Below are 25,516 nucleotides of genomic sequence, written 5' to 3'. Positions count from 1 at the left end.
GTGTTCCATTGAAGTTGTCCTCAAAGTCCATAGCACTCCTACAACATTGCTCAAAGGAGGTATGGGGGCCAAGGCATACAATCATCGTCCAGACCTTCTAGAATTCTCCCTATTAATCTTTCATTATTAGAGAACTTGTCTCTGGCACTGCGCGGGAATGGAGATATCTGACTCTATTGATATAGTCTCGGATGGTTTCACCATCCCCCTTTTTCTAACATGGTGCAGATGCTCCACCGGACTCCATCTGATATCTTGGCCAGAATATCCTACCTTGAAGACCTCTTTCAAGGCTTCAAAGGCGGCCTTGTCCTCAACTTTTAAGGACCTTAACCATTGGCCCGCTTTATCATCTAGGGTGAGGCCAAAGGCACTCACCTTAACTTGATCTTCCATGTGGCCAAAGGCTTCACAAATTTGGTTAAACATCTCCAAATATGGGATGGGGTCTCATGTCCCATCAAATTTAGTGATCAGCTTTGAGATGTTCGTGGGTTTGTCCCGCTCTAATCTGTGTCTTGGTGCTGGTTGCACTAGAGTTAGGGGCGTGATACCCATCGCCACCCCCTCCCTATTTCCATGGCTAATCTTAACATTTCTTAGGTGAGTGTTGGTTGAGGAACGACTGGAGGAGGAGCGAGGCTAGGAGGATAATAAACCATTAGAGGCTCTTATCTTATGGCATGTGGTACCCAGGGTATGCTCCTTGTGGTGGGTACTATTGATATACAGGCAAACTGAGCTGGTGAGATTGGGTCGAGTAGGCCCTTTCTCTCTGGTATGATGTTTTCGGTCCTTGAGAAGATGGACGTGGCCCTAAGTTTTATACATGCCTTTGGGCCCTATAAGAATCAGACACTCCTGAGACAAGCATGGCTCTCCAGACCAGTGGTTAGGTCTGGTTTTTGATGGCTCTCACTTTGACCTATTTCTGCTCTAGGATCTAGAGATGGCATGGGCTCACTTTCTTATGGATGGTCCATACCTCTCGCCCTGGGTTGCAGCTCTTTCGACTGTGTGTTTCCTAGGATAAAATTGTGGAGCCTTGAAGCAAGGCTTCTCTGTGAATGTGTGGGAGAGGTAGGATCTTACTCTTGGGATTAGTCGTCTATCCATACATTGAGGTTCGAGTTCTCCTGTCTCAAGGTGAGGAGTTTCTCGTCCCGTGCTGGAATGGTCTTCGCTCTCACTGGTGCTGTCAAAGACAACGACCGTTTGGCTCCATGCGGTATTGACCGATGGGTCTGACCTTATGAGAGAGGGAGCTTCAAGAGAGTTTACGTCGTCAAAAAGAGAGTCGTTTCACACTAGTTTATGCGAATGATGCAGGTGTATGGAAATGTGGAACTACTATGCAAAACCCCCTTGTGAACAATTTTTTTTTTTGGAATGGTACGAGCGTATGCTTCTGAAGTGAATGGGCGTACATTTCTCAAGGAGGAGAGCAGATGGCACGGGTGTACGTTTCTTGAAGGACACAGGCATGGCTTCAAGAAGGAACGGGCGTGTGCTTTTTGAGATGGAGAAGGTACGGGTGTGGCAGGTGAATGTTACATACATGGCACGTTTTCCACCACGAGCGTACGCTTTAGACAAAATAATTGGTACTACATGCGTTGCACAAGTGGAATGGCTTTATGCTTTCTGGAGCTGGGGCAAAAGAGAATGGCATGGGCATGGCAAAACTGACACGGACGTGGCAAACAAAATGAATGCTTTTGAAGGGCATACCCTTCGAGGGCCATGGCACAAATGGAACGGCCATGGCACAAATCAAACGATTGTGGCACACGGTTGTGGCACTGTCAGATTTCTAAGATTTTTCAAGGAATTTCAGAGAATTTAAGGCTACAAGTCTGACAGCCACCCAATATATTCCATGACAATGCAGCTATACTTACTTGGTTGAATGTAATTGAATGCTCTTTATGTCTATTAATGTAATTATTTTATTTTTAATGCTAACTGCCACATTCAAGGCCAAAGATCTTCCTAGATTTGGCTAGAGAGAAAGGAACGGGTGTGACACAAGTGCCACGGCCGTGGCCTGTGAAAGGAACGGTCATTCGCTTCTCAGAAAATCTTGCAAAATGTGATATCTTGCAAAATCTTGCAATTTCAGGTATCTTCCCACTAATGTTTAGATTTTTTATTTAATAGAGAGCTATAGCTAGCCTCAAGCTATCTATTGATGCCTACAATGCTTAAGGAGACCTAACTAATTAAGATTAATTTGTTAATTAAGCTATGGCAAAAACTGATGAAAAAAGAACAAAAAATCAAAGATTTGCATGAATGTCAAGGGAAATGTTTGAACACTTACTTGCTTCTCCCATGCTCGGTGAAGACCTTAAGTAATGCCCCAGTGCTTCGATTAAACTCCATTACTCCATGTAATCACCATCAACAAATAAAAACAAGCTCAAACTCAAGAACTAAGCGGTGGATTTGCACTCCAACCGGGCCAAATAAGGACTCTAAATGAATAGAGTGGAGGACCCTAAGCTAAATACAATCCCCGGTAGAGGACCAAAGATGTTAATCCTAACATACTACCTTGCACACAAGAGAAAGAGAGAGAGAAAGAAGAAGAAGAAAAAGAGAAACAACATGTAAGGGTCAAGTTCAGAGAGGTGCACTTAGCCAACCCTAATGAGGATTAACTCCTCGATGTGAAGCCGCTAGGGGCTCATTCCACCTCTACTTGTGTCACTCAAGTAGAGATTCAATAGCTAGGTAGAGAGCAAGGAGGGAGCTATGGAAAGCTCAACCTTCACTTCATGCCACATGCATGCAAGAGGGACTTGGTAGAGAGCAAAGAGAGGGGAGAGAAGGAAATAAGCTAGAGTATCACCATCCCTCCAAGCACACACCAACAATCAAGCATGCAAACACAACAAGAAAGCAAAGAGAGGGGAGAGAAGGAAATAAGCTAGAGTATCACCATCTCTACCAAGAGGGACTTGGTAGAGAGCAAAGAGAGGGGAGAGAAGGAAATAAGCTAGAGTATCACCATCCCTCCAAGCACACACCAACAATCAAGCATGCAAGCATAACAAGAAAGCATACATCCACAAGCTCATGAGAGAGAGAGATAGAGAGAGAAGAAAAACTCAAATGAGACTAATGGGATTGTCCCTTTTCATATTTCATCAAATGCCTTATATACAAGAGCTCATAGTTTACAAAATGTACGAAGAGGTACTACTTTAATTATAAGAAGTATCATGACAACCTCAATTAAAGGATGCCATGGTGCAGGGCCTACTATGTGATTGGTCAACATCCGAGAATGAACAGACGTAGGACATGATGAGTAGGTCATGGAGGAGCATGCAATAATCGTTCTAGTTTGAACATGATGCCCTTCTATGGTGGATGATCTTTGTGATCAGTTTGCCAAAGGCATAAAAAAACCAATGCTTTTTTGAAACTTTATTTCTTTAAGGGCTTTGGCAAGCAAGGAACCCTCGTAAGGGTGGATTTTTGTTCTTCTTCTCTTAAACAGTGCCTTTTTTTAACTTGTTTATTTCTCTAGGGGCTACTGCTTCTCTTAAACATAATATTTATAGGGTTGCCTTATGAAAGAGGTTGTTGAGCTTGATCTTCCTATTCTTAGAAAATGTCTTTGGGCATGCAAAGGTTGGATGTAGCTATTTGATAGCACCTTTGGATTGATAGGATTTCCCAATTGTTGGGACCTGCTTCATTTATGGGGCTTTGATAAGGTTCTCCATGCTAATCCTTGCTTGGTTTGTGAGTTTAACCATGGTTGGCCGGGTTTGGGCATGCTTGATTGATGGGATTATTCGGCTTGGGGTTCTCCAAGTCAATCGTTGCTTAATTCATGTGTGATTCTCAATGCTTATGGTTGTATAATTCATGTGCTTCTCTATGCTCATGGTTGTGTGGCCAATGCTGTTTTTGTTTTAAAGAGTTGCTTACTTGTGCTTAGGGATTTTATTAATTTTTGGAAGTGAGAGAGGGTACGTAATTACAAATGCCACAAGGGTAGATTCGAACATCAAAGCTCCCTTTTGAAAGACAAAGGTGTTATCACTAGTCTAAAGCCTACGAGGTAACTTGTGATTAGGCAATTAAGGTTGAACAAAAACAAAGGGTTAAAGACATGCTAAAAGGTAACAAAAGGGATAAATATGTGCTAAAAGGGGTGGGTCCACTCCTTGCTCAACTATATGGGCACTTGGTGTTTGGCCTCTTGTTAAAGTTGCATGAAGTGCCAATGAAGACGTTGTCACAACAAAACCTTTTTATTAACAAATCATGAAACTTTTTTTAAAATTTTGCACAACTAATTCCTAGTTGACGAGAGGACTCCTCTCAAGGCCCCGCATGCCCTTTTACAAACACCACACCCTACACACACCCACGGGCAACATTACAAGGTAGCATAATTCGGGGTAACTAGCAAGGTTTGAACCCATAACCTCAGGTTTGAAACTTAATAACCTCAGGTTTGAAACTTAATAACTTGACATTTATGTAGGTTTTTTTTCTAGAATTTGCAAGCTTTTTGAGCTCAAATTTAACTAAAATATAATATGCCTTAAATTTTAAAGATCTTTTGGTAGGCTACTCATCAAAACGAATCACTAGTTGCTGTTTTAAAGAAAATGACAATTAGTTCTCACTTTAAAAGACCCTCTGTAATTGATGACAAGTAATCTTTTAAGATTCAACTTTGAAAGAATGCATGGGGGGGTTTTAAAGTTTGCAGGCCATTGCCATTGTTGGACCACCTGGCCTGTGTATGGAGCAGTTTAAATCTTATGTGAAAGTGGGAGAGGAGGCCTGGAAGCAAGCAGGTATTTTCAAGTAATGAGAGAGGGAGGGAGGGAGGGACATGAAGCATGATAAAAGAGAGGATATATATATTGTCTGGGTTCCTTCTTGAGGTTGGCCGGGGGAAGAATTTTGGTATATCAGAACTTGGAGCAATGTGATGGGGTGCCTGTGATTTGGTGGACGGCCACAACCTCTCCATCTTCGCAGCTGAGCACATCTTGTTTGAGCTTAGCACCAGCTCCCTTCAGGCCCTTCAGGCTTGCAGCCTGGTTGAAGAGGTTGAGCACTGGCAAGCGGTTAGCCGGAGGCAGTTTCTGTTGAGGGAGCATCGCCCAGAAGTCCTCCTGCAGCAATGGCACCTCAAAATCCTCCTTCTTATGCTTCAACACATTACCAGATGCATTGATATGAGCCCCAGGCTCCATATGGTTAGTAGAGAAGCTGGCCTGCTGGGGGAAATTGGGATACAGAGCCACATACCCTCTCAAATACATCATGTCTATCAAGAATTTCTTCCAAGAAGCTTGCCATCCATTGGTTCTCGACTTGGGAATCTGCACAGGGTTTTGCTTTGCATCCTCTGTGAACCGCATGCCCATGTACATGTAAAACTCTCTCCACTGCTTTGGGAAGAAGAGTGACCCCCAGCTACAAGGCAGTTGATGGAGGTACGGCATGTTGGGATGCATAGTTTTGAAGAAATCCGTGGCATTCCATTTGGGTCTTTCCTTAACTACCTCGACTAGCCTCGGGGTGTACAAGGCTATGGCACTCAGCTCAGGCAGAGAGACGAATGGGTCATAGTTATAAGCCAGCAATGCATACTTAAGCCACATGTAGTAGAAGGGGGAGACTTCTATGTCGTCTTCCAGAAGCAGCCCGAAATCATCATCTGAAGCCGGATACCAGCTCTCGCTTACTGCTCGGATGAGCCCCCCTTGGATGATGCGCCGGCGTACAAGCTTCGTGCCATGAGGCCATGGGAAGTTGTTCACCACCATGAGGGTCTCATCATCTACTTTGCTGTCCATATTGAAGGAGAGTGTGATTTGATCCCCTAGATAATATGCGTTTGATAGTGAGTTGAGCAGTCTTTCAAGAGACTTTGCCCTGTTCTGGGTGATGATGTTCACAGAGATTCTCATTTTTCCCCATGCTGCAAGTTAGAAGTGCCAGAAATGTTAAAATCTTTGCTGTTGGATGTGTTAACCCAAGGCACATAAGTTGAGCATACATGCAAGGAAATTCTTTATACTTTGATTAAGAGCTTACCCTGCAGTGACTGTAGACGTAGGCTGGCCATCCACACAGAGTGAGCGATTGCATTACGAGGAAGCAAGACCAGAGATGTGTTCCTGCCGTGTCTCGACACAGCCATAGCCAAGGCATCCCTCACACTTGCCTGTACATCCCCAACAGCCACAAGTAAAGCAGGAGAATGGATCCTCATAAGTCCTTTGATTGCACCGTACACCTCTTGCATGAGAGAGATGTCAGAAACCAAGGACCTTGCAATGTTCCCGATTTCGAGGTCGAAGATCTTGAAGCGGCGTTCATGGCAAGCGCTAGCTGTCCAGCCTAGCTTGATGGCAGCCTCTTCACAGGGACAGAGAGAACCCCCTGGGACTATCATGAAAGCTTTCTTTTGGGGAGTCACACGGAAGCGTTGGATGAGGGGAGCAAGGTCGGCAACATCTTGTAGAGAGTGGGCATATATGAGAGCATCCACTTGTTGAGGATGCATGGAGGCCCATTGTGTGACATAGCCTCTGGAAAAGGTTCTCCACCATTGATCATCTCTCACCTGCACAACATCTTTGAAGATCACAGTTGTTTCTGAGATCTGGGCTAGTCTGTGCTCACTGTCTCCCCATGTGTCCTTGTCTTTTGGATTGATGGGCACTACAAAAGAGCCCGCATCTCTGTACTTCTGAAGCTGGTAACTGGCCGCCACCAGGGTTAACACATGGATCATCAAATTCATAAACATAATGTCAATGCAAAAACAACTCCCGCTGCCCACACACACACACACACACACATGCGCACGCGCACGCATGCACAGCATTAGACAATAAGCTTATCAACACAGAACATTCATGGGAAGATTTATAAGCAAACATTAAGATGGTGCCATCCATATAAATATCGAGTGTACCTTAAGTGGAGATCCTCTCCTGTTGCAAATGTGAAAGGCGTTTCAATGAACACTGTCTTCACGAGCTCCACAGAAAGAAACCAGGAGCTTGACAAGAAGTCCACCTGCACAATCTTGTCTACAATAATGTCATATGCAGGGTCTGGCAAATAAATGCCTGCCTCTTTAGAACCGAATTTCCTATAGCTTGGGAAGCTGTAGTCCTTCTGCCTGAATGGCAAGATCCTTCCTATGCTGCCTAGGACAGCATTGCCATACTTCTCAGTACCTGCAATATGAGAGAGGATTTCCAGCATTCTCTTCCCAGGGATCATATCGTCATCTAGGATGTAGACATAATCCCCTTCTGCTTGCAGTGCAATCTGGAACCTTCCATAGTACTTGAAGTCATGTGTAGAGCTCACAAAACTAATGCGAGAGTCATTGTACATCTCGATGATCTGCCGGAAGGACTCTTCATTGGGGCTTCCGAAAGCAAGGACCCATACCTTGTGGACAGCCACAGTTTGCTCCATCAGGGCATCCAATTGAGCACAAAGTGTCTTCCTTTTGAAATGGTTGAGGATGACTGTGATCTTTGGTTGTCTCTCCTGGCTGGCCCAGGCAGAAGGGAGGGCCCTGAGCTCATTTAGGGTCTCACACCCCCTTGTCTGTTGCTGGAACTGCATTATATCACCGAAAAGATCCCTCTTCAAGGTCAGAATCTTGGTGTCATTGGATTTCTTCTGCTCAAATTGTATTTGCTCGTATTCACATGTAACAGCATGGGGTGCAGGGTATGCCTCGTCTTTGGACAGCTCGACGAGCTGACGACGGTAGACCGGGTACGACATGAATCCCTTCCATTGCTTGGCAATGTGAGAGGCCCATGATCTATCAGAATCTGTCATCACATCAACGGTTGGGCTCATGAAGTAGAGTAGGAATGTTGCATACACTGCAAACCCGAATTGTAGGCAAGTGAGGCTGGCAACCACACGGGTGTTCTTGTTGTTCTTGCGGTTTTTGCCAACCAGTTCAGAGACCACGTTGTCCACATATTCCCCATTCTTCGTGGCTGTGGTTACACCCATTGATTTAATTAATAATGAGGCCTTTCTAAAGTGGGCTGAGTGATGCGGACCAAGGCTTGCAGGGATAGGAAACAAAGGGATCTTCACAAGACACTCTTCACCACTTCGTTGTAGCCTTGGTTTAGCAGTTGCAGACGCTTCTAATGTGGGCTTAAGCAGCTGCTAAATGAGTGATGAACTGCTTCATCTTACCTTCTTCCGCATCTTCTTCTCCTTGCTTGGGTTCAAGAGAGCAATGGTGGAGCTTGTAATTAGACTGTATGATTAGATTGCAAAACCCAAAAGAAGAATTTAGGTGATTAAGAGAAGGATGAAGCATCTAGTCAAAGCTGATGCCCATAGAAAAGTATGGCCAAAAATGATAGCAGGAAAGTTTTGGAAATGATGATGTTGGGAGAGCTCACACAGGTGGGTGAGTGGGCAGAAGCACTTGAGAGAAAACCCACAAAGGGGTTTCTTGTTAATGATGATGGGTAAAGAGGCGAATAGGAGCATATATGGAGGGGGGCATGGGGGCAGTTTTTAGGAGTTAGAAAGCTTTGGGAGGGGGGAAGCAGTTAGAAGGGGCAAGGGGGGGATCGGTTTCTCTCTCTCTCTCTCTCTCTCTCTCTCACTCACACACACACACACACACACACACACACACATACAAATGTGTTTGATTTGCAGCTAAGAAACTAGAGATGATTGGGCGGTGAAGTCTTTTACACACACCCACCGACAAACCCACTACGGTGCAATGCACGAGGAGGTACCCCGATGTGTTGGAACTTGGCAAGCTGGAGCTGGGCTGCTGGGGAGTCGAGAAAGAAATTCCAGCTCTGCAAGCAAAACAAGAGAAAACATATGGTGGGAAAAAGGCGGAGGAAGAATGAGTGCGTGCAATGCGCGAAAACATGGATTTTGGGCACGGATCTGCACGTCCAGAGGGAGAGAGTGTGTGTGTGTGTGTGCGCGTGCGTGCGTGCGTGTAATATGTATGTGCGTGTGCGTGTCAAGAATAGGGCTTTGAATCTTTGATGCGCGCGAGAGAGTCGGTTACGACGTGCTCACGCACCACCTCTGCAAAATCTTTAACGTAACATAACTTAACCCTGCCTTCTTAAAAAAGTTTACATCGTTCATTAAGTTAAATGAGTTGACTTTGATTCATTAATGAATATTAAATGAGTTGACTTCCATTCACTTAGTTTACTTGCATTCATTAATGACTGTTAAATAAGTTAACTTAGGCTTTTTGTTAATAACTTTGCACTATTTAGGTATCCTCAAGCTTGAGCCTTGAGCACATCATGGTGGTAGATGCTCCCAATGAATAGTCCCTCAGAACACATTAAGGAATCTACTTACACCTAATGGCTCCACCCCCACCCTTCCTTGATCTCTACTTCACACAATCTTGGAGAAACAAAGGACTAACTTTACACAACCTCAAAGAAACAAAGAATTAAAGTTCCAAGGCATTACATATAGTGCACTCACACACCTCTCCATCTCCTATTAAATTCCCAAAGCATTGCAAATATGTCCTTCTCCTAGTATCCCCCATCACAACTTAAAACAAGCCACATACTTTAACAAGACAAATGTGGACACTAACTTCTATAGCAATGGCACGAAGGCCAAGTTCTAAGTTTGAATTAAGAATGGTAAAACAAACTTCTATCTCACGGCATGGAGTATGGCTTCCAAAGCATGGCATACAGCTTCCAAAGCATGGTATACCCCAACTACATTTGAAACAGAATTTAATTTCATGGAATAGCTTGTCAAACATTCGGTAAAATTTTCACCAAAAAGGGTCGTCTAAGAGCTTTCTCTCTCTTCCACGTAGATAAGAAAGAGAAAAAATATAATATTAAGATATTGACTCTCACTCTATTTTGTACACTCTCTAGGACCACGTTTTACTAATATTATAACAGATTCATCGAATATTTTTTTGTTATCATGCACCCTGACCAAGTATGGCATGAAATCTACTATCTGATGCTACTAACATTCTAACTACCTTAAATGTGCCGTATTTGATGCTACTAACATTCTAACATTCTAACTACCTTAAATGTGCCGTATTTGAACAATTTATATAATCTACCTTAGTATTTTGAATTTTTGTTAGTTTGAGCAATTCTATGCATGTTCTTTAATTGCAATGTTTATTTCCAATAATCTGATATTTTTGTTTTGTGTTTTAAAATATTGTTGACTTCATAGTGTGGATTTTTAGTTCCCCTCCTTTCTCTGTGGGTAGCTCTCTCTCTTTTCCCTCCATTCTCACATTAATGATAGATGTTCCCGTTTGCAATAGAGGTTAGGGTCAGAAAAAAGGATTAAAGATGAAGAGTGTGTTGGTTTACTGGTGCCACAGAGTTGAAACCAAAAAACCATCTTACTCTTCATTGATCTTTCCTATCACACTACAAGCTCATAGAAGAATAAAGATATGGAGGTCAATATTCTGTATTTTATAGATTCGAATGTTATGTTTATTTGAAGGATTTATTAAAATATTTTGTTTAATGATATATATTATTAATACTTTTATCAATGTTTTAAGATAAACATTAAATACTTTTAAACTTCAATGGTTTTGATTATACCTAATTTTGAGTCAACGTTGTTATGAAACTAATGTTTATCAATGATTTTAATAAAATTATAGGATACACAAAGTAAAAAAAGAGACATTCACCTTCAACTTGATGTTGAGTAAGCACCTATGTATAAGAGGTTACCTTGGTGCAACAATCAATAATGAATAGCCTCCTTTATTTTCAGGATTAACCTCCTTTATCAAGAATGTATGTGATGGTTATGTAGGTCTCTTAGGTTATATAAGAAAGCTTTCCAACCAAGCACATTATGTTTACAAATCAACCCAAACTATGTTGACGAGTAAGGAAGTAATGATAACATAACCCTCAAAATCACTGATTGAGAAAGAGGAGGAATGTGAAAGTTTACAGGGTGCAATGCATACTGTGGAAGTACGGAATGTCGAAATAAGTGAGAGGGTGCATGTTCTTAAGAAACCAAATTAGAAGATGCAAAGAATGTTGGAGAACAACACTCCTAGGGACACAGGAGAGTTGAGTGAACAGTTCATGTGAGCAAAGTTCCTCTAAGGCATTGTAGTGTGATACTCAAGAGTGGATTGGGCCCCGTCTTACTGTTGCTTTCTATCTATTCATCTCCATCTATTTGGTGTGCAGTCTTGTGTTAAGTCATTTCTGACTGAATGTGGAAGACTGTCTGGAATCTGGATAGCCATAGGAACTAACTTGCTTGCATTCATGCTTCATCTCCCCGCACTTAGGCAGATAGTAGCTCAACGTCCTAATGTTAGCTTATTGCATTAGGTGTAGTTGCATTAGTCTCTACTCCTCCGGAGCTGACTAGGTGGTGTGAAACCACGTAAGTGCCGGGATCTGACCAGACACTGACACTTTTGTGGCGATCATGCTAGGGAATTGGTACACCAGGTAGGGGAGTAGGAAAATAGAGATTAGTTCTAGGTCAGTTTTGTTAGTCAAGAGAGTGAAGCTAGTGAAATAAATCGGGAAAGGGAGTGCGCACACACTCGTGTTAGGAATGTTCAAGAGAGAGAGTCATAAGAGTACAATGGAGTATGCATGGCGAATGAAGGTAGCTTAAACTTAGCAATGCGGCACCGCTGCCCTCGCAGACAAGCTAAAGCTGCATAATAGGAAGGATAACTGCATCGTCCAAGAAGACTCATAGAAGGGATTCCACGCCAGCTGGAAAGACAAATTCAGGAACCAAGAAGAAATCAAGAAGGAGATCACCAGGAGCCACCAAGCAGGAGGCAAGAATCTCAAGAAGAAGAAGAACCAGAAGTCGTGGGAAGGATGTCTCCCAAATATCCTAAATTCAAGGCAAGAGCGAGGAGGATCCAAACGCCCACATCTTTGCCTTTGAAACCACATTCCTGGCCACTAGAGCTTATTTACCGTAAAAGACATAGTATTTTGTGACAACATTGGGTGGCAAGCTAGCTGGTATATGCACAATATGGTCTGGAGCACTTCCAGACATTTGAAGAATTGAAGAAAGCCTTCCTGAAAGGTTCGAGAAAGACAAGACCATTAATTTAGAAGAAGAGGCTAATAGAAGACTATGCAGCTGAATTCTGTACAATGCTAATGCATCTAGATTAGCCCAACCAACCTGCTCCCCACGTTGAGCTAGTGGTTCATGATAGGATTAAGGGAAAAGCTCCAGATAGTGGGTAGCCTCATATGACTTGGATGCCCTCACCTTTGAACAAGTGGTGGCAGGAGCTACCAAAGCTGAAGGGATGTAGGTTCACATCAAAAACATCTCTTGGGCACAACATCTAGTCCAATCAAAATGTATCCTCGAACAAACAAGCAAAGACCTTAAGAAGAAGAAGAAGGACAAAAGAAAGAAGAAGGAGGAAGAAACTTTAGAATCAAATTTTGGAGAAGACACCTCAGAATTGGAGTCCAGTCAGGAGTCGGATGCCGAAGAGAGGAAGCCCCCCCCCCCCAAAAAAGAAAGGCAGGAAGCAGGCACTAAATGTTGAGGAAGGACTAAAGGCCGCCCTAGCCAAGATTCCCGGAGGACACATAGGAGACTTAGACTAGACATCTGGTGCACAAGGTGCAACGATCAAGGTCACACAAAGGAGGAGTGCCAGTTAAGGAACACTAGACAGATATACACTATCTGTGGGAGGAAAAATCACATTGCAAAAACGTGTTTCTATAGTACTCGGAATAGGAATCTGAGGGTGATGGAAAGGTAGCAAAACAACAAGCCCCAGCCATCAACTAGGTCACCACAAGACCTCGAGTCAACAGATCGTCTGGAAGAGGAGGTGGTATATTTGGACCAAGGGGAGCTTGTTTGTACTACATTGGTCTAGGATATAGACAAAATGACTGCTCCATATTTTAGCGCCATGAGGCAGAAACTGTAAGAGGCGAGGCCGCAAAGGGACGCGAACCTGACAGGAGCTGTGCAGCTATGAACATGGTAAAAGTGGACCATGGGGCAGGAAAGGAACAAGAAAAGCCACTAGATGTGATGGTTGTGACAAGATCACAAGGACTTGTCAAGACGCTGACAAGAAGGAATGCCGAGTCGAAATAGAAACAGAAGCTAAAACAGTGGGCACAGGGCACAGTAGGCAGAGAGTCTATGAACAAATCAAATAGTTAGTGCAGAGCGCACAAGGGATGGTGAGGGGACAATGTGAGAAATCCTGCCCTTGGGAGAGCATCTTGAGCAAAATCTAGACAGGAAGAACCTAGTCAAGAAAAGAGAAGAAATTGGCACAAGAAAGAAGCTGATGCCAAAGTTCCAATTGGAGCCAATTACAGCAGCCCAGAGCAGTAGAAGCGTCTCAAGAGAAGAAATGGAAGGATATTTGGAAGGAATCCAGATAGGAAAACTAAAAAGGGGAAGTCATGAAAAGGAAACAGAAGCAAAAGAGGAAGAAGGAAGGATGTACAGAAACCAAGGCATGCCAACTAGACAAGTAGAAAAGCAGCTACTCCATGAAGGAATATGACTTGTGGGAGGATCTTAGCAAGATGAAATTGAACATCACACTGGACCAAATGCTGAATTTAGTTCCCAGTAACATGCAAAATCTCCTTCAAGCCGCCATAGTGCCAAATGAGAAACTGGTGCAGATGCCCTTTAAGGAACCGGAAAACCTAGTAGTAGAATGTAGGAATGTGGAAACAGTCCAGGACTGTGACACATCTGTTCTGGAAGTTATCATTAAGATCAGAGGATGAAGAAAGTGCAAAGGAAGAGGAGGAGGACACTCAGGACAGTGTGGCACGACAGTGTGGCAGAACTGCAGGAGGCCGAGTAGGAAAAAGCAATGATGGCCCTCAAGCAAGAGGAAGCCCAACTCAAGAAGCTAAACATCAGAGTCCAGGAAGATGAACTAGGAGAAGTGAACCCAAGGGATGACCAAGAACTAAAAACAGTCAGAATCAGTGCCCAGTTGAATCAGGATTTAGAGGAAGGCTACTAGATTTGCTAAAGTCCTAAAAAGATGTGTTTGCTTGGAATTACTTAGACATGAAGGGGATCCTAGCTTCTACCAACATAAGATCAAATTAAAATAGGATGTAGCTCCTATCTGCCGAGATAGTGTAGAAAATATGAAAGCAAGAGCAGACTAGAAATGAAACAAGAACAAAAATGAAAGACAAAGAGTTACCTTGAGATGAGTGTAGACAAGACACAAGATTGATAGATTATTGATGTGACACCTACAATTTATAGGTGAGAAGTACAAGATTGAGTAGACTCACTTATGGGATAAATGTAGAGGTACCACATGGCACTAGACTCAAGACACAAAGACTCAGCTGAAACTAGACTAGAGAAATAGTACACCTAGTGTGCACTTATTTCCAACACCCTCCTTAAGTGGACACTAGGAGGAAGACAAAAAGACAAGACTATGACATGACAAAAGATAAGACCAAGACAGAGAGACTAGACAAGGATTGAGAGACAAGCTAGAAGACAAGATGGACAAGACTAGAAGACAGACATAAAGACTGATAGACTGAGAGACAAGACAGAAGACATGACAGACAAAGATCCTGAGACACCCCTCCTCAAGTGATATCCTCATATGGGTTCACAAGGATAGGGACAAGATGGATCTAAAACAAGACACAGTCAGATTGATAGACAAATAGACAGACAGACAAGAAGACTAGATAGACAGAAGACTGACTGTAGACAAACAGATGGACCTTGAAGACATCCCCTCCTCAAGGGCAATCTCTGCCTCTTGGGTAGGGACAAGAGAGAGGTCAAAAAGCATAATGAGTAAGACACTAGAACCCCTTGACCTACATCATCGGTGGTCAAAGTGGTAGACAAGAAAGGTGAAGTAATCAGAAAGCCCACTCCTCATCATGTGAGGAATGAACAGCAAGATCTGCTGATGAAGATGCTGCAGCAACATGGGCTGAGGTAGATGCAGGGGCTGATGTAGAGGTTTTAGAGTAGCAGTCCTTCTCCCGGTGATTATCACGACCACAAATGGTGCATGGATGAGCCTTGAAGCAGTCCTTCTCCATATGATTAGTTTTTCCACAATGGGTGCAAGGCTTTCTTACCTTAGAACCTCCTTTTTTTGCTAAAAATGCAGTGTCAGTTACCTTTTGTTGTTTTGTTCTTTCCTCTTCTTGGAGAGCATTGATGATACCTTCAAGAGTAGGATTATTGTGATACTTAAAGGTAGTGACAAGAGTAGCATAGGTGTCAGGTAAGCTTTTGAGAAGCACAGTAATAGCAATATCTTCGGAGATGGGGGACTTCACCGATGCAAGCTGAACCATAAGACTGCGAAAATAATTGACATGAGAGGCTATAGTAGCTCCCTCCTGCATATATAGATCAAAGAATGAGATCATAAGTGCAATCTTAGAGTTTTTAGAGCGGGGTCCAAAAAGGGTATCCAAAGTGATCCATGCTCGAGAAGCAGACTGTATGTCGGAGATGTGATGAATGTAATCATCTCCAAGACCGAGCAAGATGATAGCGTAGGCTTTGTCATTCTTGGCAGTGGGAGCATAAGTGATAACTTGCTCAATGTCGGAATCTTCAGGAGCAGCATGGTGAACAACGTCCCAAAGACTTTCTTTCATAAGATGGCACTTGATTTTGATTTGCCAAGTATGAAAGTTGGACCCATTGAATTTGTCGATAGACATGAGAGAATGAGTAGAAGAGGCCATGTGGGAAGGTCTTACCTCTTGCTAAAATGCAAGGGCAGTGTCTATTCCCTTACAAGATTGCAGAAATGAAAGAAAAGATCCAAACTGTTTTTAGAAGCCGGCTCTCTCACCACTTGTCAAGGCCATAGCATGTGACAGCCCATCGAAGCATGAGGAACTAGCAGTTTGCAGATATGAGGATAAGAAAAGGACTGACCAGCAAACTGAAGGAGACAATGCACAGTACCTTGTAGACTCTTCAAGAGGAAGCGATGGCAGAACTGAATGCAGCAAATAGCTCGTTAACAGAAGGAAAGTCGATCTGCAGCTGCCTCTAGATGATGCGCACCCTTGAGTCGATGAAGAAGGCAGCCAAAGGAGAGGAGAAGCAGCGCACCCTTGAGTCGATGAAGAAGGCAGCCAAAGGAGAGGAGAAGCAGCTCCACGAAAACGAGCTGTATAAGCCTGAACACATACAGGAGTCCGCAGAGCAGCTACTGGAAAACAGGCCGGAACAGGGCGAACAGCAAGAAAATGGGCGGACAGAAAGTTCAGGCCGGCGGGCCTGTTCAAAATGTGAATAGGCTGGTCCTAAAAGCTGAGCGCAGCTAGGGAGATGGTGGCCTGAAGATATGGCAGGCAACACAGGGCTACGCTGAATTGAGTGGGACAGCTTGGAGAGAATGGCGAAAGCTCAAAGGAAAAACAGGGAAACCCTAAAACCATGGCTCTGATACCATGTAGAAAATATGAAAGCAAGAGCAGACTAGAAATGAAACAAGAACAAAAATGAAAGACAAAGAGTTACCTTGAGATGAGTGTAGACAAGACACAAGATTGATAGATTATTGATGTGACACCTACAATTTATAGGTGAGAAGTACAAGATTGAGTAGACTCACTTATGGGATAAATGTAGAGGTACCACATGGCACTAGACTCAACACAAAGACTCAGCTGAAACTAGACTAGAGAAATAGTACACCTAGTGTGCACTTATTTCCAACAGATAGAGCACTGCCGACAGAGCAGATACAGAATGAGCCCCAACTATGAAAAACAAGTTAAGGAGGAGATTGACAAGCTGCAAAGAGTTGGGTTCATCTATCTAGTTGACATGGAGGAATGGCTTTCACCATTAGTCATCGTCCCGAAGAAGAACGGGAAGTTGAGGGTCTACATATCTGACTACCACAACGTGAACGCCTCCACCATGTTGGATCCGTTCCTGCTACCATTCATAGATTCCTTGTTGGATGTAGTAGCCAGGCATGACTTTTTTTATTGTAAAATAAAGAATAGTAGGTTGTGGCCATTGGAGACTTAATTGTAATGGGAGTGATATGGCCTACAAGGAACCATACTTAATATTTCTTGATGGCAGAATGTACAAGAAATCATAGAAAAATATACATTGTAATGCTAAGAAGCCATCATTCTCTCCCTCATATAGCAAAGTTCCAATTTCATCATGCTAAGGGAGAATAAGCTAAGAAGCTATCTCTCAAAGTTCCAATTTGAGTATGAAAAGTAGTTAGCTTTCCATTTAAGCACTTTATAGATTGCCAATCGTTAATGGATATAATACTAAAAGATATACCAGATATTTTAAAAATTTAAATATAAAAACAATATGCTAATTATTTAGAAAGTCAGCTTCTTACCATCATTAGGCTTATGTTTTGCAATTCGATTATTTGGATGCATGGAGGTTTATTTGTACATATACACATGTTAGATTAATATTTCCATTATTGTACTCCTAGCAATATTTTTGCTTCTAAAGTTTATTATTGTACCTTTCCAACACTTTGTCCAATCCCTTTTATCCTTTGTTTTAACTTTTAAAAAACCTGACTATTGGGGCACATTAATACCCATCCAAATTAGTGTCATTAATCCATCTTTCCTCATCCTCTATTCTGATTTGGACTACTACTTTGTCTTTTTGTCATTTGCATGTACAACTTAAGGAAAACAATTTAGATCTTGTTTCCCATCTATAAACAAATATACATATAATGAACACTATAGTAAACATAAGACTAAGAATTAAAGAATAAGTAGAATGTAAAATGTGTTACCTTCTAGAGAATGTTGATAGATTAAGAAAATCCTTAAAAAACCTATCAATAGCCATGAAAATCCTTGAACATCATGGAAGATCACCAAAAAAAGTAGAACTGGTAGACCAAAAAAAAAGCTTAAGATTGCTTATTACCAACTAACACCATATTAGTGAATTTGGAAATTTCCCAATTCCCATTTTTGAATACTTAAAAAAGGGGACATGGATAACATGTTTGTAAGTTTCTCAAAACCCTATCATATGACCTATCATTGGAAAGCGCTTGAAAAATGGAATCTAAAGAGCTATAAAGCGCTCATTTTGGATTAGTGGTGTTCAAGTTATGGTTAATCCAAACTTTTGACCACGTGTCCCAAACTTGTGGGAAATTCCCATATTCCCCAATATAGTGTTAACTCGAAAAAAATCCTACAAACATGATGAAAGATTAACCTCCAAATCTAAAGTCTAAACTTAATTAAAAAACTAAAGATTGATTATTACCTACTCTTAAAAAATTTCTACAAACATCATGAAAGTTTAACCTCCAAATCTAAGGTCTAAAATTAATTAAAAACCTAAAGCGTTATTATTACCTACTCTGAAAAACTTTGAGTACCAAAACTTCAAAATAGAAAGCTTAAACCTACAACATAAAACGTATTAAAACTAATCAAATAATGATATAAACATCAACAAGGTGTAATAAAAACTTAGAATCATAAAGACTTGAAGGCTAGCAGGCTAATAAACATACCTGTGAATGCTTTCCTAACAAAAGAATGAGAAAAGAAAAAGCTATGGTAGAGTTAAATTAGGAGTAGGAAGAAGGGAGGCAGAGGAGGGGAGAAAGGAAAAAGAGGAAATATATAAAGGGGGGAAACAAATAGTATGAAGATAGAACTTTTTATGGTTAAATAACCTTATGAGGAGTATAAGGCACAGTTACCACTACTTCCTAATATTTTAATATAAACCTCTCAATATATTATTTGAGAAAAAGCTATGGTAGAGTTAAATTAGGAGTAGGAAGAAGGGAGGTAGAGGAGGGGGGAAAGGAAAAAGAGGAAAGATATAAAGGGGGGAAACAAATAGTACGAAGATAGAACTTTTTATGGTTAAATAACCTTATGAGGAGTATAAGGCACAGTTACCACTACTTCCTAATATTTTAATATAAACCTCTCAATATATTATTTGAGAAACTTTACCTCATCATAGTTGGTGGTAGAAGATTCAAAAACATCCATGGTACATGGATCTTGAATCTAAATCTCTTATCAGCTGGACCATTATTTTTTTTAATACTTTCTTATATGGCCCTTTTTTTAAACCTAATGTTACATAAAGGTACTTTAGAGTTTACATAGTCTAAGCATATTACTAGCAAACATTTGAATTTGGTCTACTTACAAGATTAAATTCATGGCTTAATTTGAATGACGTAATTACTAAAATAAACAATGGATTTCACAAATACAATTTAAACAATTGACAAAGTATTGATAATATTGAAGACGACACAAAATAGCTGCATTATTGTAGAAAAGATGGCTAGAGTACAAAAATTAAACAAGGTCACAATTGGAAGAATTGAATTAATCCCACCTCGTAACCTCACAAAGTTGTGATCCTTCTTATATGTTGAATAATATGCAAAACTAGCTTGGAATTATTTTAACAAAATTGGGCCATATGTAAATGTACAAACATATGATTAAGGAACCATATTTAAATATCCCAACATAATTGGACCATATTTAAAATTCCTAACATATGATTAAGTAATTGTGCAATTATTCTGTGTGAAAAACATCTAAACTCTAACACTCCCCAAGTGTACAGAATTGTACTTGCTCACACCAAGTTTTCCTATGCTTGTATGGGGTGGTTGCAAGATGAGGTTATCTAGTTTCACTTAGTGGGCACCCTTGGCTTTAGCCTGAAAACATGCATTTTTTCAAGAAGAATAGCCAATCTCTCCTAGTTAGCCAAAGGAGTTTCACTTCAAGGTCTTCTAATGAAACATCATATGCAAAATTGGGCACCTAAAACTATAATCTGATCGAATATCCAATAATTGCAAATCTCCTTTTCTTTGGGAACCAAAATTGTATACAGGCCCTGTTGGAGGTTTAGACAAGTACACTGAATGTGAGTAAATTGCCTATAACTTTTACATTATTACTCATATGATGTTCCTACTTTGCATATCACAAATTCAAATAACATATAGCTTTACTTGATTTATCGAGTAGTTTTTGATGTGTTATACTATTTTTTATATTATTTAAAAGGCATTAGAATTATTTAAAAACTAACTATTTTGTCCTCCCACCACATCTACCATTTAAAATGCTCAATTTGTATGGATCTAGTGATAATTAGATTGGGAAAGATTAGTAGAATGTGGGTATAAGGTAAAATTACTAATCTAACGGTTAGATTTTTGTAGATTTACTTTGGAAAATTTGTTATGACTGTTAGAGGCCCATTAAATCAATTGTAATTTAATTCTAGAAAATCAAATATTGAATCTTTCAACCTAAAAACTGTATGGATCAATATACTTGTTGCCATGAATTTATTTTAAAAAAATTGGCTTAATTTGAGTATGGGAAGGTCCATTTTCAATCCTCCCAAGTAAAAAATCCCCATATTGTGTTCACTCTCCCCTTTTCAAGTCTAAGACCAATCCCAGTTAGGTTTGGAAATATAGGCTTGGTAAACTTCAAAGTCTAGATATCATTCCATGTGTGAGGCTTCGGTAGGCACAAATCTTATATATGCATGCCACTTTATGTCCACATCAGCTTCGAGAGGATCCACATAAGCACCTTGCCACCTCACCTTGCCACCTCCACCCTCCATGTCAACATGGTCAACCTAGTTGACTCCCCACCTTATCATCCTAGTCATCAATAATGCCACCTTTGCATGCCACCTCGCACTTGGTAACATGGCATGCCACATCATGGAATTGCTACATCAACCATAATAGTGCCACATGTCAAGAAAATACCATGTGTCATGCACGCATGTGACATGTGGCACCTCCTTCCTACCTCCCCATTTTTTTTTCAAAAACATATTTTTGAAAAAGTTAATCTAGTAATTTAGAGAAATAAAATATAAAATTTTAAATAATAAAATATATATAACTTATTAATATAAAGAATTTAAAATCACTAATTTTAAAGGAGTATATTTTGAAATTAGATAAATAATACTATTTTTAAAGTTCATGTTATTTAATTTAAAAATAATAATTTTTTAAATTTCATATTTCTTAAAAATATTTATGTGTAGGATAAACCTTTGAATAAAATTTAAAAAAATACATTATAGAAGAAAATATAATTATATAATTATAAAACAAAAGATATATTTATATATCTAGTAATGATAAATATTTAGACTTGTTAATAAATATTATTAATAATATTAATTTTTAAGTAGATAATAGTTTATCTTTATGTTTATCTTAATTATCCAATCAATCTTAGATAGGAAATCCAATGAGATTTGAAGTGGATAACCTATTTTTCCTATATAATCACACATCTCTAGTACTATCCCACACTTATCTCTAGTACTATCCTATCATTGAGCCTTCATAATTTTTACTCTCTTAGCTTCCTTGAGAATGGGTTCTCAAAGTCGTAGGAGTCGAAAATGTGATAGGACTAGACTTCCTCCCATCCACCGAGTTCAAGAGGAGGAGAGAAAAAGGGTAGGAGAAAGAGAGAGTGGAGAGCACGTCAAATGAGCAACACCTTCCATTTTGGCGATGGTCCAAGCCTTGCTCCTCCTCTTCCACTTCCTCTCCCTCTACCCCCACTACCCCTTAGTTTAGATAATCCATATGAACTCACCCTTCCTGAGCCCCCTTCTCTTCCACAAAGAACCCACCCCCTCCTTTGGGTGCCCATAGTGTGGATAGGAAAGAACTATCAAAGTGAGGGGCACATTGTCGTGCCCATGCAATCTTCCATTCCTATTTCAAAGACCTCACAGGCATGCGTGCTTGATGCTTTGATCGATCTACCCAACATGGCCAATTGCAGGGCGCTTTTTGACATTGGAGGTCGAAGAGAGAGGAGAGCTGGCATGGTGGTGCTACAAAGTGTTCGTCGTTCCTATTTCTTGAAATGACCCAAACAGAGTTGTATTCTCAGTTTGTGGCATCGTATCCAGAGCTTAAAATTGGGCAAAGGTCATTTGAGGGGTGTAAGCCTTGGTTGGTGAGGTACTCACATTAGCGTGACACATGTTGTTGTCGCTACCATGTTGAGTTCAAAATTTTTTATGATGTGTTCCATTCCCTTAGTGGGCATAGAGAGTTGCCTCGTAGTCCTTGTGATTTCATCCACTCTCTTTTGTGTGCACGCACGGAGGATGCCTTGTGTGGAGAGAAACTGCACATCACTTGCACATCTACAGATGGTAGATCTTGATGCAAGTGACCAAGAGATAGTGCCATGGCAATGTTATGGAGTATGTAACACACCAGCTCCAGAGTGGTGGGGGCAGTCCAGGAAGTTGCAGCTCGTGGACAAACATACACCATGTTGTCACTTCACAGCCACATTTAGGGAGCAGATCTACCCCTATATACGGCACAGTCATTGTGCCAAGTGGTAGGATCGTCAGTTTCGAGCATGCCTGGCAGAGTTTCCTATTGGTGTGGTCGTCTCTGTGATTAATTTTGCAGAGAACCACACCTTCACACCTTTTCACGAGATACGATCTGAGTATTACTTCCTGGAGCAGGTAATGGTTATATTTCATAATATTTGTTTTGTGTTTGAGCTATATTACTTATTTGATTTTTTGTGTCCTAATCGTCTCTCTTGCTTACCTCCCCAGGTTGCTATTATGGTCCACATTAGCTATCAACATGGAGAGGCCCATGTAGATGGGATAGCGAGTACCCCCGAGGCTCGTGTCATTATTCGAGAGTATCATCTCTATATCAGTGATCGTTCACATGATGCACATTTTGTGCAACAATGTTTTTGTCTCCATCATAATGATTTTTTACGAGATTGTGGGATCACACGTGGCCAATGATGGGGTTGGTCAGATGGTTGTGGCGCACAGTTCAAGTCGTCACACGACAATTCTGTTAGTTCTATAGGTACTACTTATGGTTCTCTTATATTCGCAATTAAACACTAGAACATCTTAAAGAAAACAATAACTAAGACTTTGTTTTATGGATTTATAGGTGGCATGTGCAGTCTAGTATCCCAGTGATTTGGTCATTCTTTGAGACTGGTCATGGGAAGGGAGAGCATGATGGTGTGGGTGCGTGTGTGAAACGTGCCCTGAGGCATCATCAACTGCGACAGGATGCTGAGCGGTTTAGAGATGCGGGCCACATAGTCGAGTGGTGCTCCCAACATTTGTGTGGGAGTGCATCATCATCGTATCCCAAACGTGATGCTCGTATTGTTAGGATATGTTTTTGGCATGTGGATGGTGGTATGATTGACCGTAGAGCCTCCCATGACACAGTATCTGGCACCTTGGGCTTACATTCCATCAGGAGCATGTGCATGGCGGCCCCCACGATTTACACACAACGGTTTACATGCTTATGTGGAGTATGTATGGATTGTGCCTCGAGAGGATGGGCCGATGCATGGATATAGACATTCCTCTCCCCTGAGCATCCTTCACATCCAGTGTTGTCCGATGAGCACACAGGTCCTGCGTTCATGGCTAGCTATGTTGACTTGACATATTTTCTACAAGAGGGTGATGTATTTGTTGTTATTTCCGGTGAGGGCAATAGCGAGGGAGTAGACTACTATATGATGAGTTGCACTAGGCCAAAGTGCATCCTTGACCAGGATACAATGGATGATCATGGGTTTTGTTTTGATTCATCTAGTGGTTGCTACCAGGCTCACTCTTGATCGAGTATAGAGCCAAAAACATAGTTCTCGCCCTCATTTTCAGCTTTGAGTGGATGATCATGAGAGCATTCTAGAGCAGTTTGAGAGCTAGAGAGGATGCTGTTGACTAGATCTCTATCTTGATAGTGACTAAACTCAGACTAGCTGGGTTAGCTCACTTACATTGTACTTAGATTTATTGGGAGTGACTAACGTCATAATAGCTGGGGTAGCTCATTTTCATTATGCCTTGATCTTTTGAGTTAGTGGCTAAACCCAGAGTGCTGTGTTAGCTCACATTCTAATGTACTTAGTTGATGTTTTTATCATTATGAGTTTTCTCATTATTGAGGATCATTGCATTTTAGTTGATGTTCATGGTTTTTTGGTTTTTTAACACTGGCTATCATATTGTTTGTTGAAAATCACCAAACTTTGCAAGCATGTGGGGGTGCCCCCCCCACATGCTTGCAAAGTTTGGTCCCCATCAGAGCATGTTTGGGTTAGTAATTAGTGCCCGGTGGGGATTTTTCAAGTCTCTTGGTGCTTAAGAGGCCATGGAAAATCCACGTCTTCCCCATACCATCATATGCAAACATGCTCTGATGGGTACCAAACTTTGCAAGCATGTGGGAGAGACCCATCCCCACATGCTTGGAAAGTTTTGTCACAATCAAGGCATGTTTGGGTTAGTAATTAGTGCCCAGTGTGGTGGATTTTTCAAGTCTCTTGCTTAAGAGGCCATGGAAAATCCGGGTCTTCCCCATACCCAAACATGCTCCGATGGTGGAGACCAAACTTTGCAAGCATGTGGGGGGACCAAAGGCCACATGCTTGCAAAGTCTGGTCACAATCAGAGTATGTTTCGGTTAGTGTGGATTTTTCAAGTCTCTCCCACCCCCACGTGCTTGCAAAGTTTGGTCACAATCGGAGCATGTTTGGGTTAGTAATTAGCGCCCGGTGCAGATTTTTTAAGTCTCTTGGTGCTTAAGAGGCCATGGAAAATCCGGGTCTTCCCCATACCTTCATACCCAAACATGCTACGATTATGACCAAACTTTCCAAGCATGTGGAGGTGGGTCCCTCCCCACATGCTTGCAAAGTTTTGTCCCCACCATCGGGGCATGTTTGGGTACGATGGTATAGGGAAGACCCGGATTTTCCATGGCCTCTTAAGCATCAGGAGACTTGAAAAATCCACACTGGGCGTTAATTACTAACCCAAACATGCTCCAATCATGACCAAACTTTGCAAGCATGTGGGGTGGGCCTCCCCCACGTACTTGCAAAGTTTGGTCCCCATTGGAGCATGTTTGGGTATAATGGTATCGGAAAGACCCGGATTTTCCATGGCCTCTTAGGCACCAAGAGACTTGAAAAATCCCCACTGGGTGCTAAATACTAACCCAAAGATGCTCCGATCATGACCAAACTTTGCAAGCATGTGGGGGTGGTCCCCCCCACATGTAGCAAGGTTTTTCCATGACCTCTCCCTTAGGATGCACCACCATTCCTCCGTGATGCCTGCTCTGCTCTCTGTATCGAGGACATTGATAGTACTGGTGGACATGCTCTGGGATGTGGATATTTTTTCCATTTGTCTTGCATCACCTAGGAGCTAGTATGCTTCTCAACATGTCCCTCTTGATGCTACATGTGGGGGGACTACCAAACATGTAGCATCAACTGCTTTGCCCTTAAATTGCCGATCCGCCAAGCTCAAGCTATGCTCAAAAGCTCCACCGTTGCATGTGGATGTCTGCTCA

At 41.5% G+C, this 25,516-nt stretch overlaps 1 protein-coding gene across 1 annotated transcript; it reads right to left on the bottom strand.

Moving 5' to 3' along the window:
• Positions 1–4,667: 4,667 nt before the first annotated feature.
• LOC147638883 (uncharacterized) lies at positions 4,668–8,926 on the bottom strand. Its single transcript, XM_086785307.1, has 3 exons — positions 6,965–8,926; positions 6,079–6,749; positions 4,668–5,962 (listed from the first exon to the last, which is right to left on the bottom strand). The coding sequence occupies exons 1-3, from the start codon at positions 8,035–8,037 to the stop codon at positions 4,944–4,946; spliced, it is 2,763 nt and encodes a 920-aa protein (XP_086641433.1). The 5' UTR covers positions 8,038–8,926; the 3' UTR covers positions 4,668–4,943.
• Between the last annotated feature and the right edge of the window lie 16,590 nt (positions 8,927–25,516).

Source organism: Cibotium barometz, chromosome 4 (genome assembly GCF_041138505.1).
Source record: "Cibotium barometz isolate CiBa-2024 chromosome 4, ASM4113850v1, whole genome shotgun sequence".
Taxonomy (NCBI): Eukaryota; Viridiplantae; Streptophyta; class Polypodiopsida; order Cyatheales; family Cibotiaceae; genus Cibotium; species Cibotium barometz.
The sequence above is the reverse complement of the archived record's forward strand: the minus strand, read 5'-3'. Positions and strand labels throughout refer to the sequence as shown.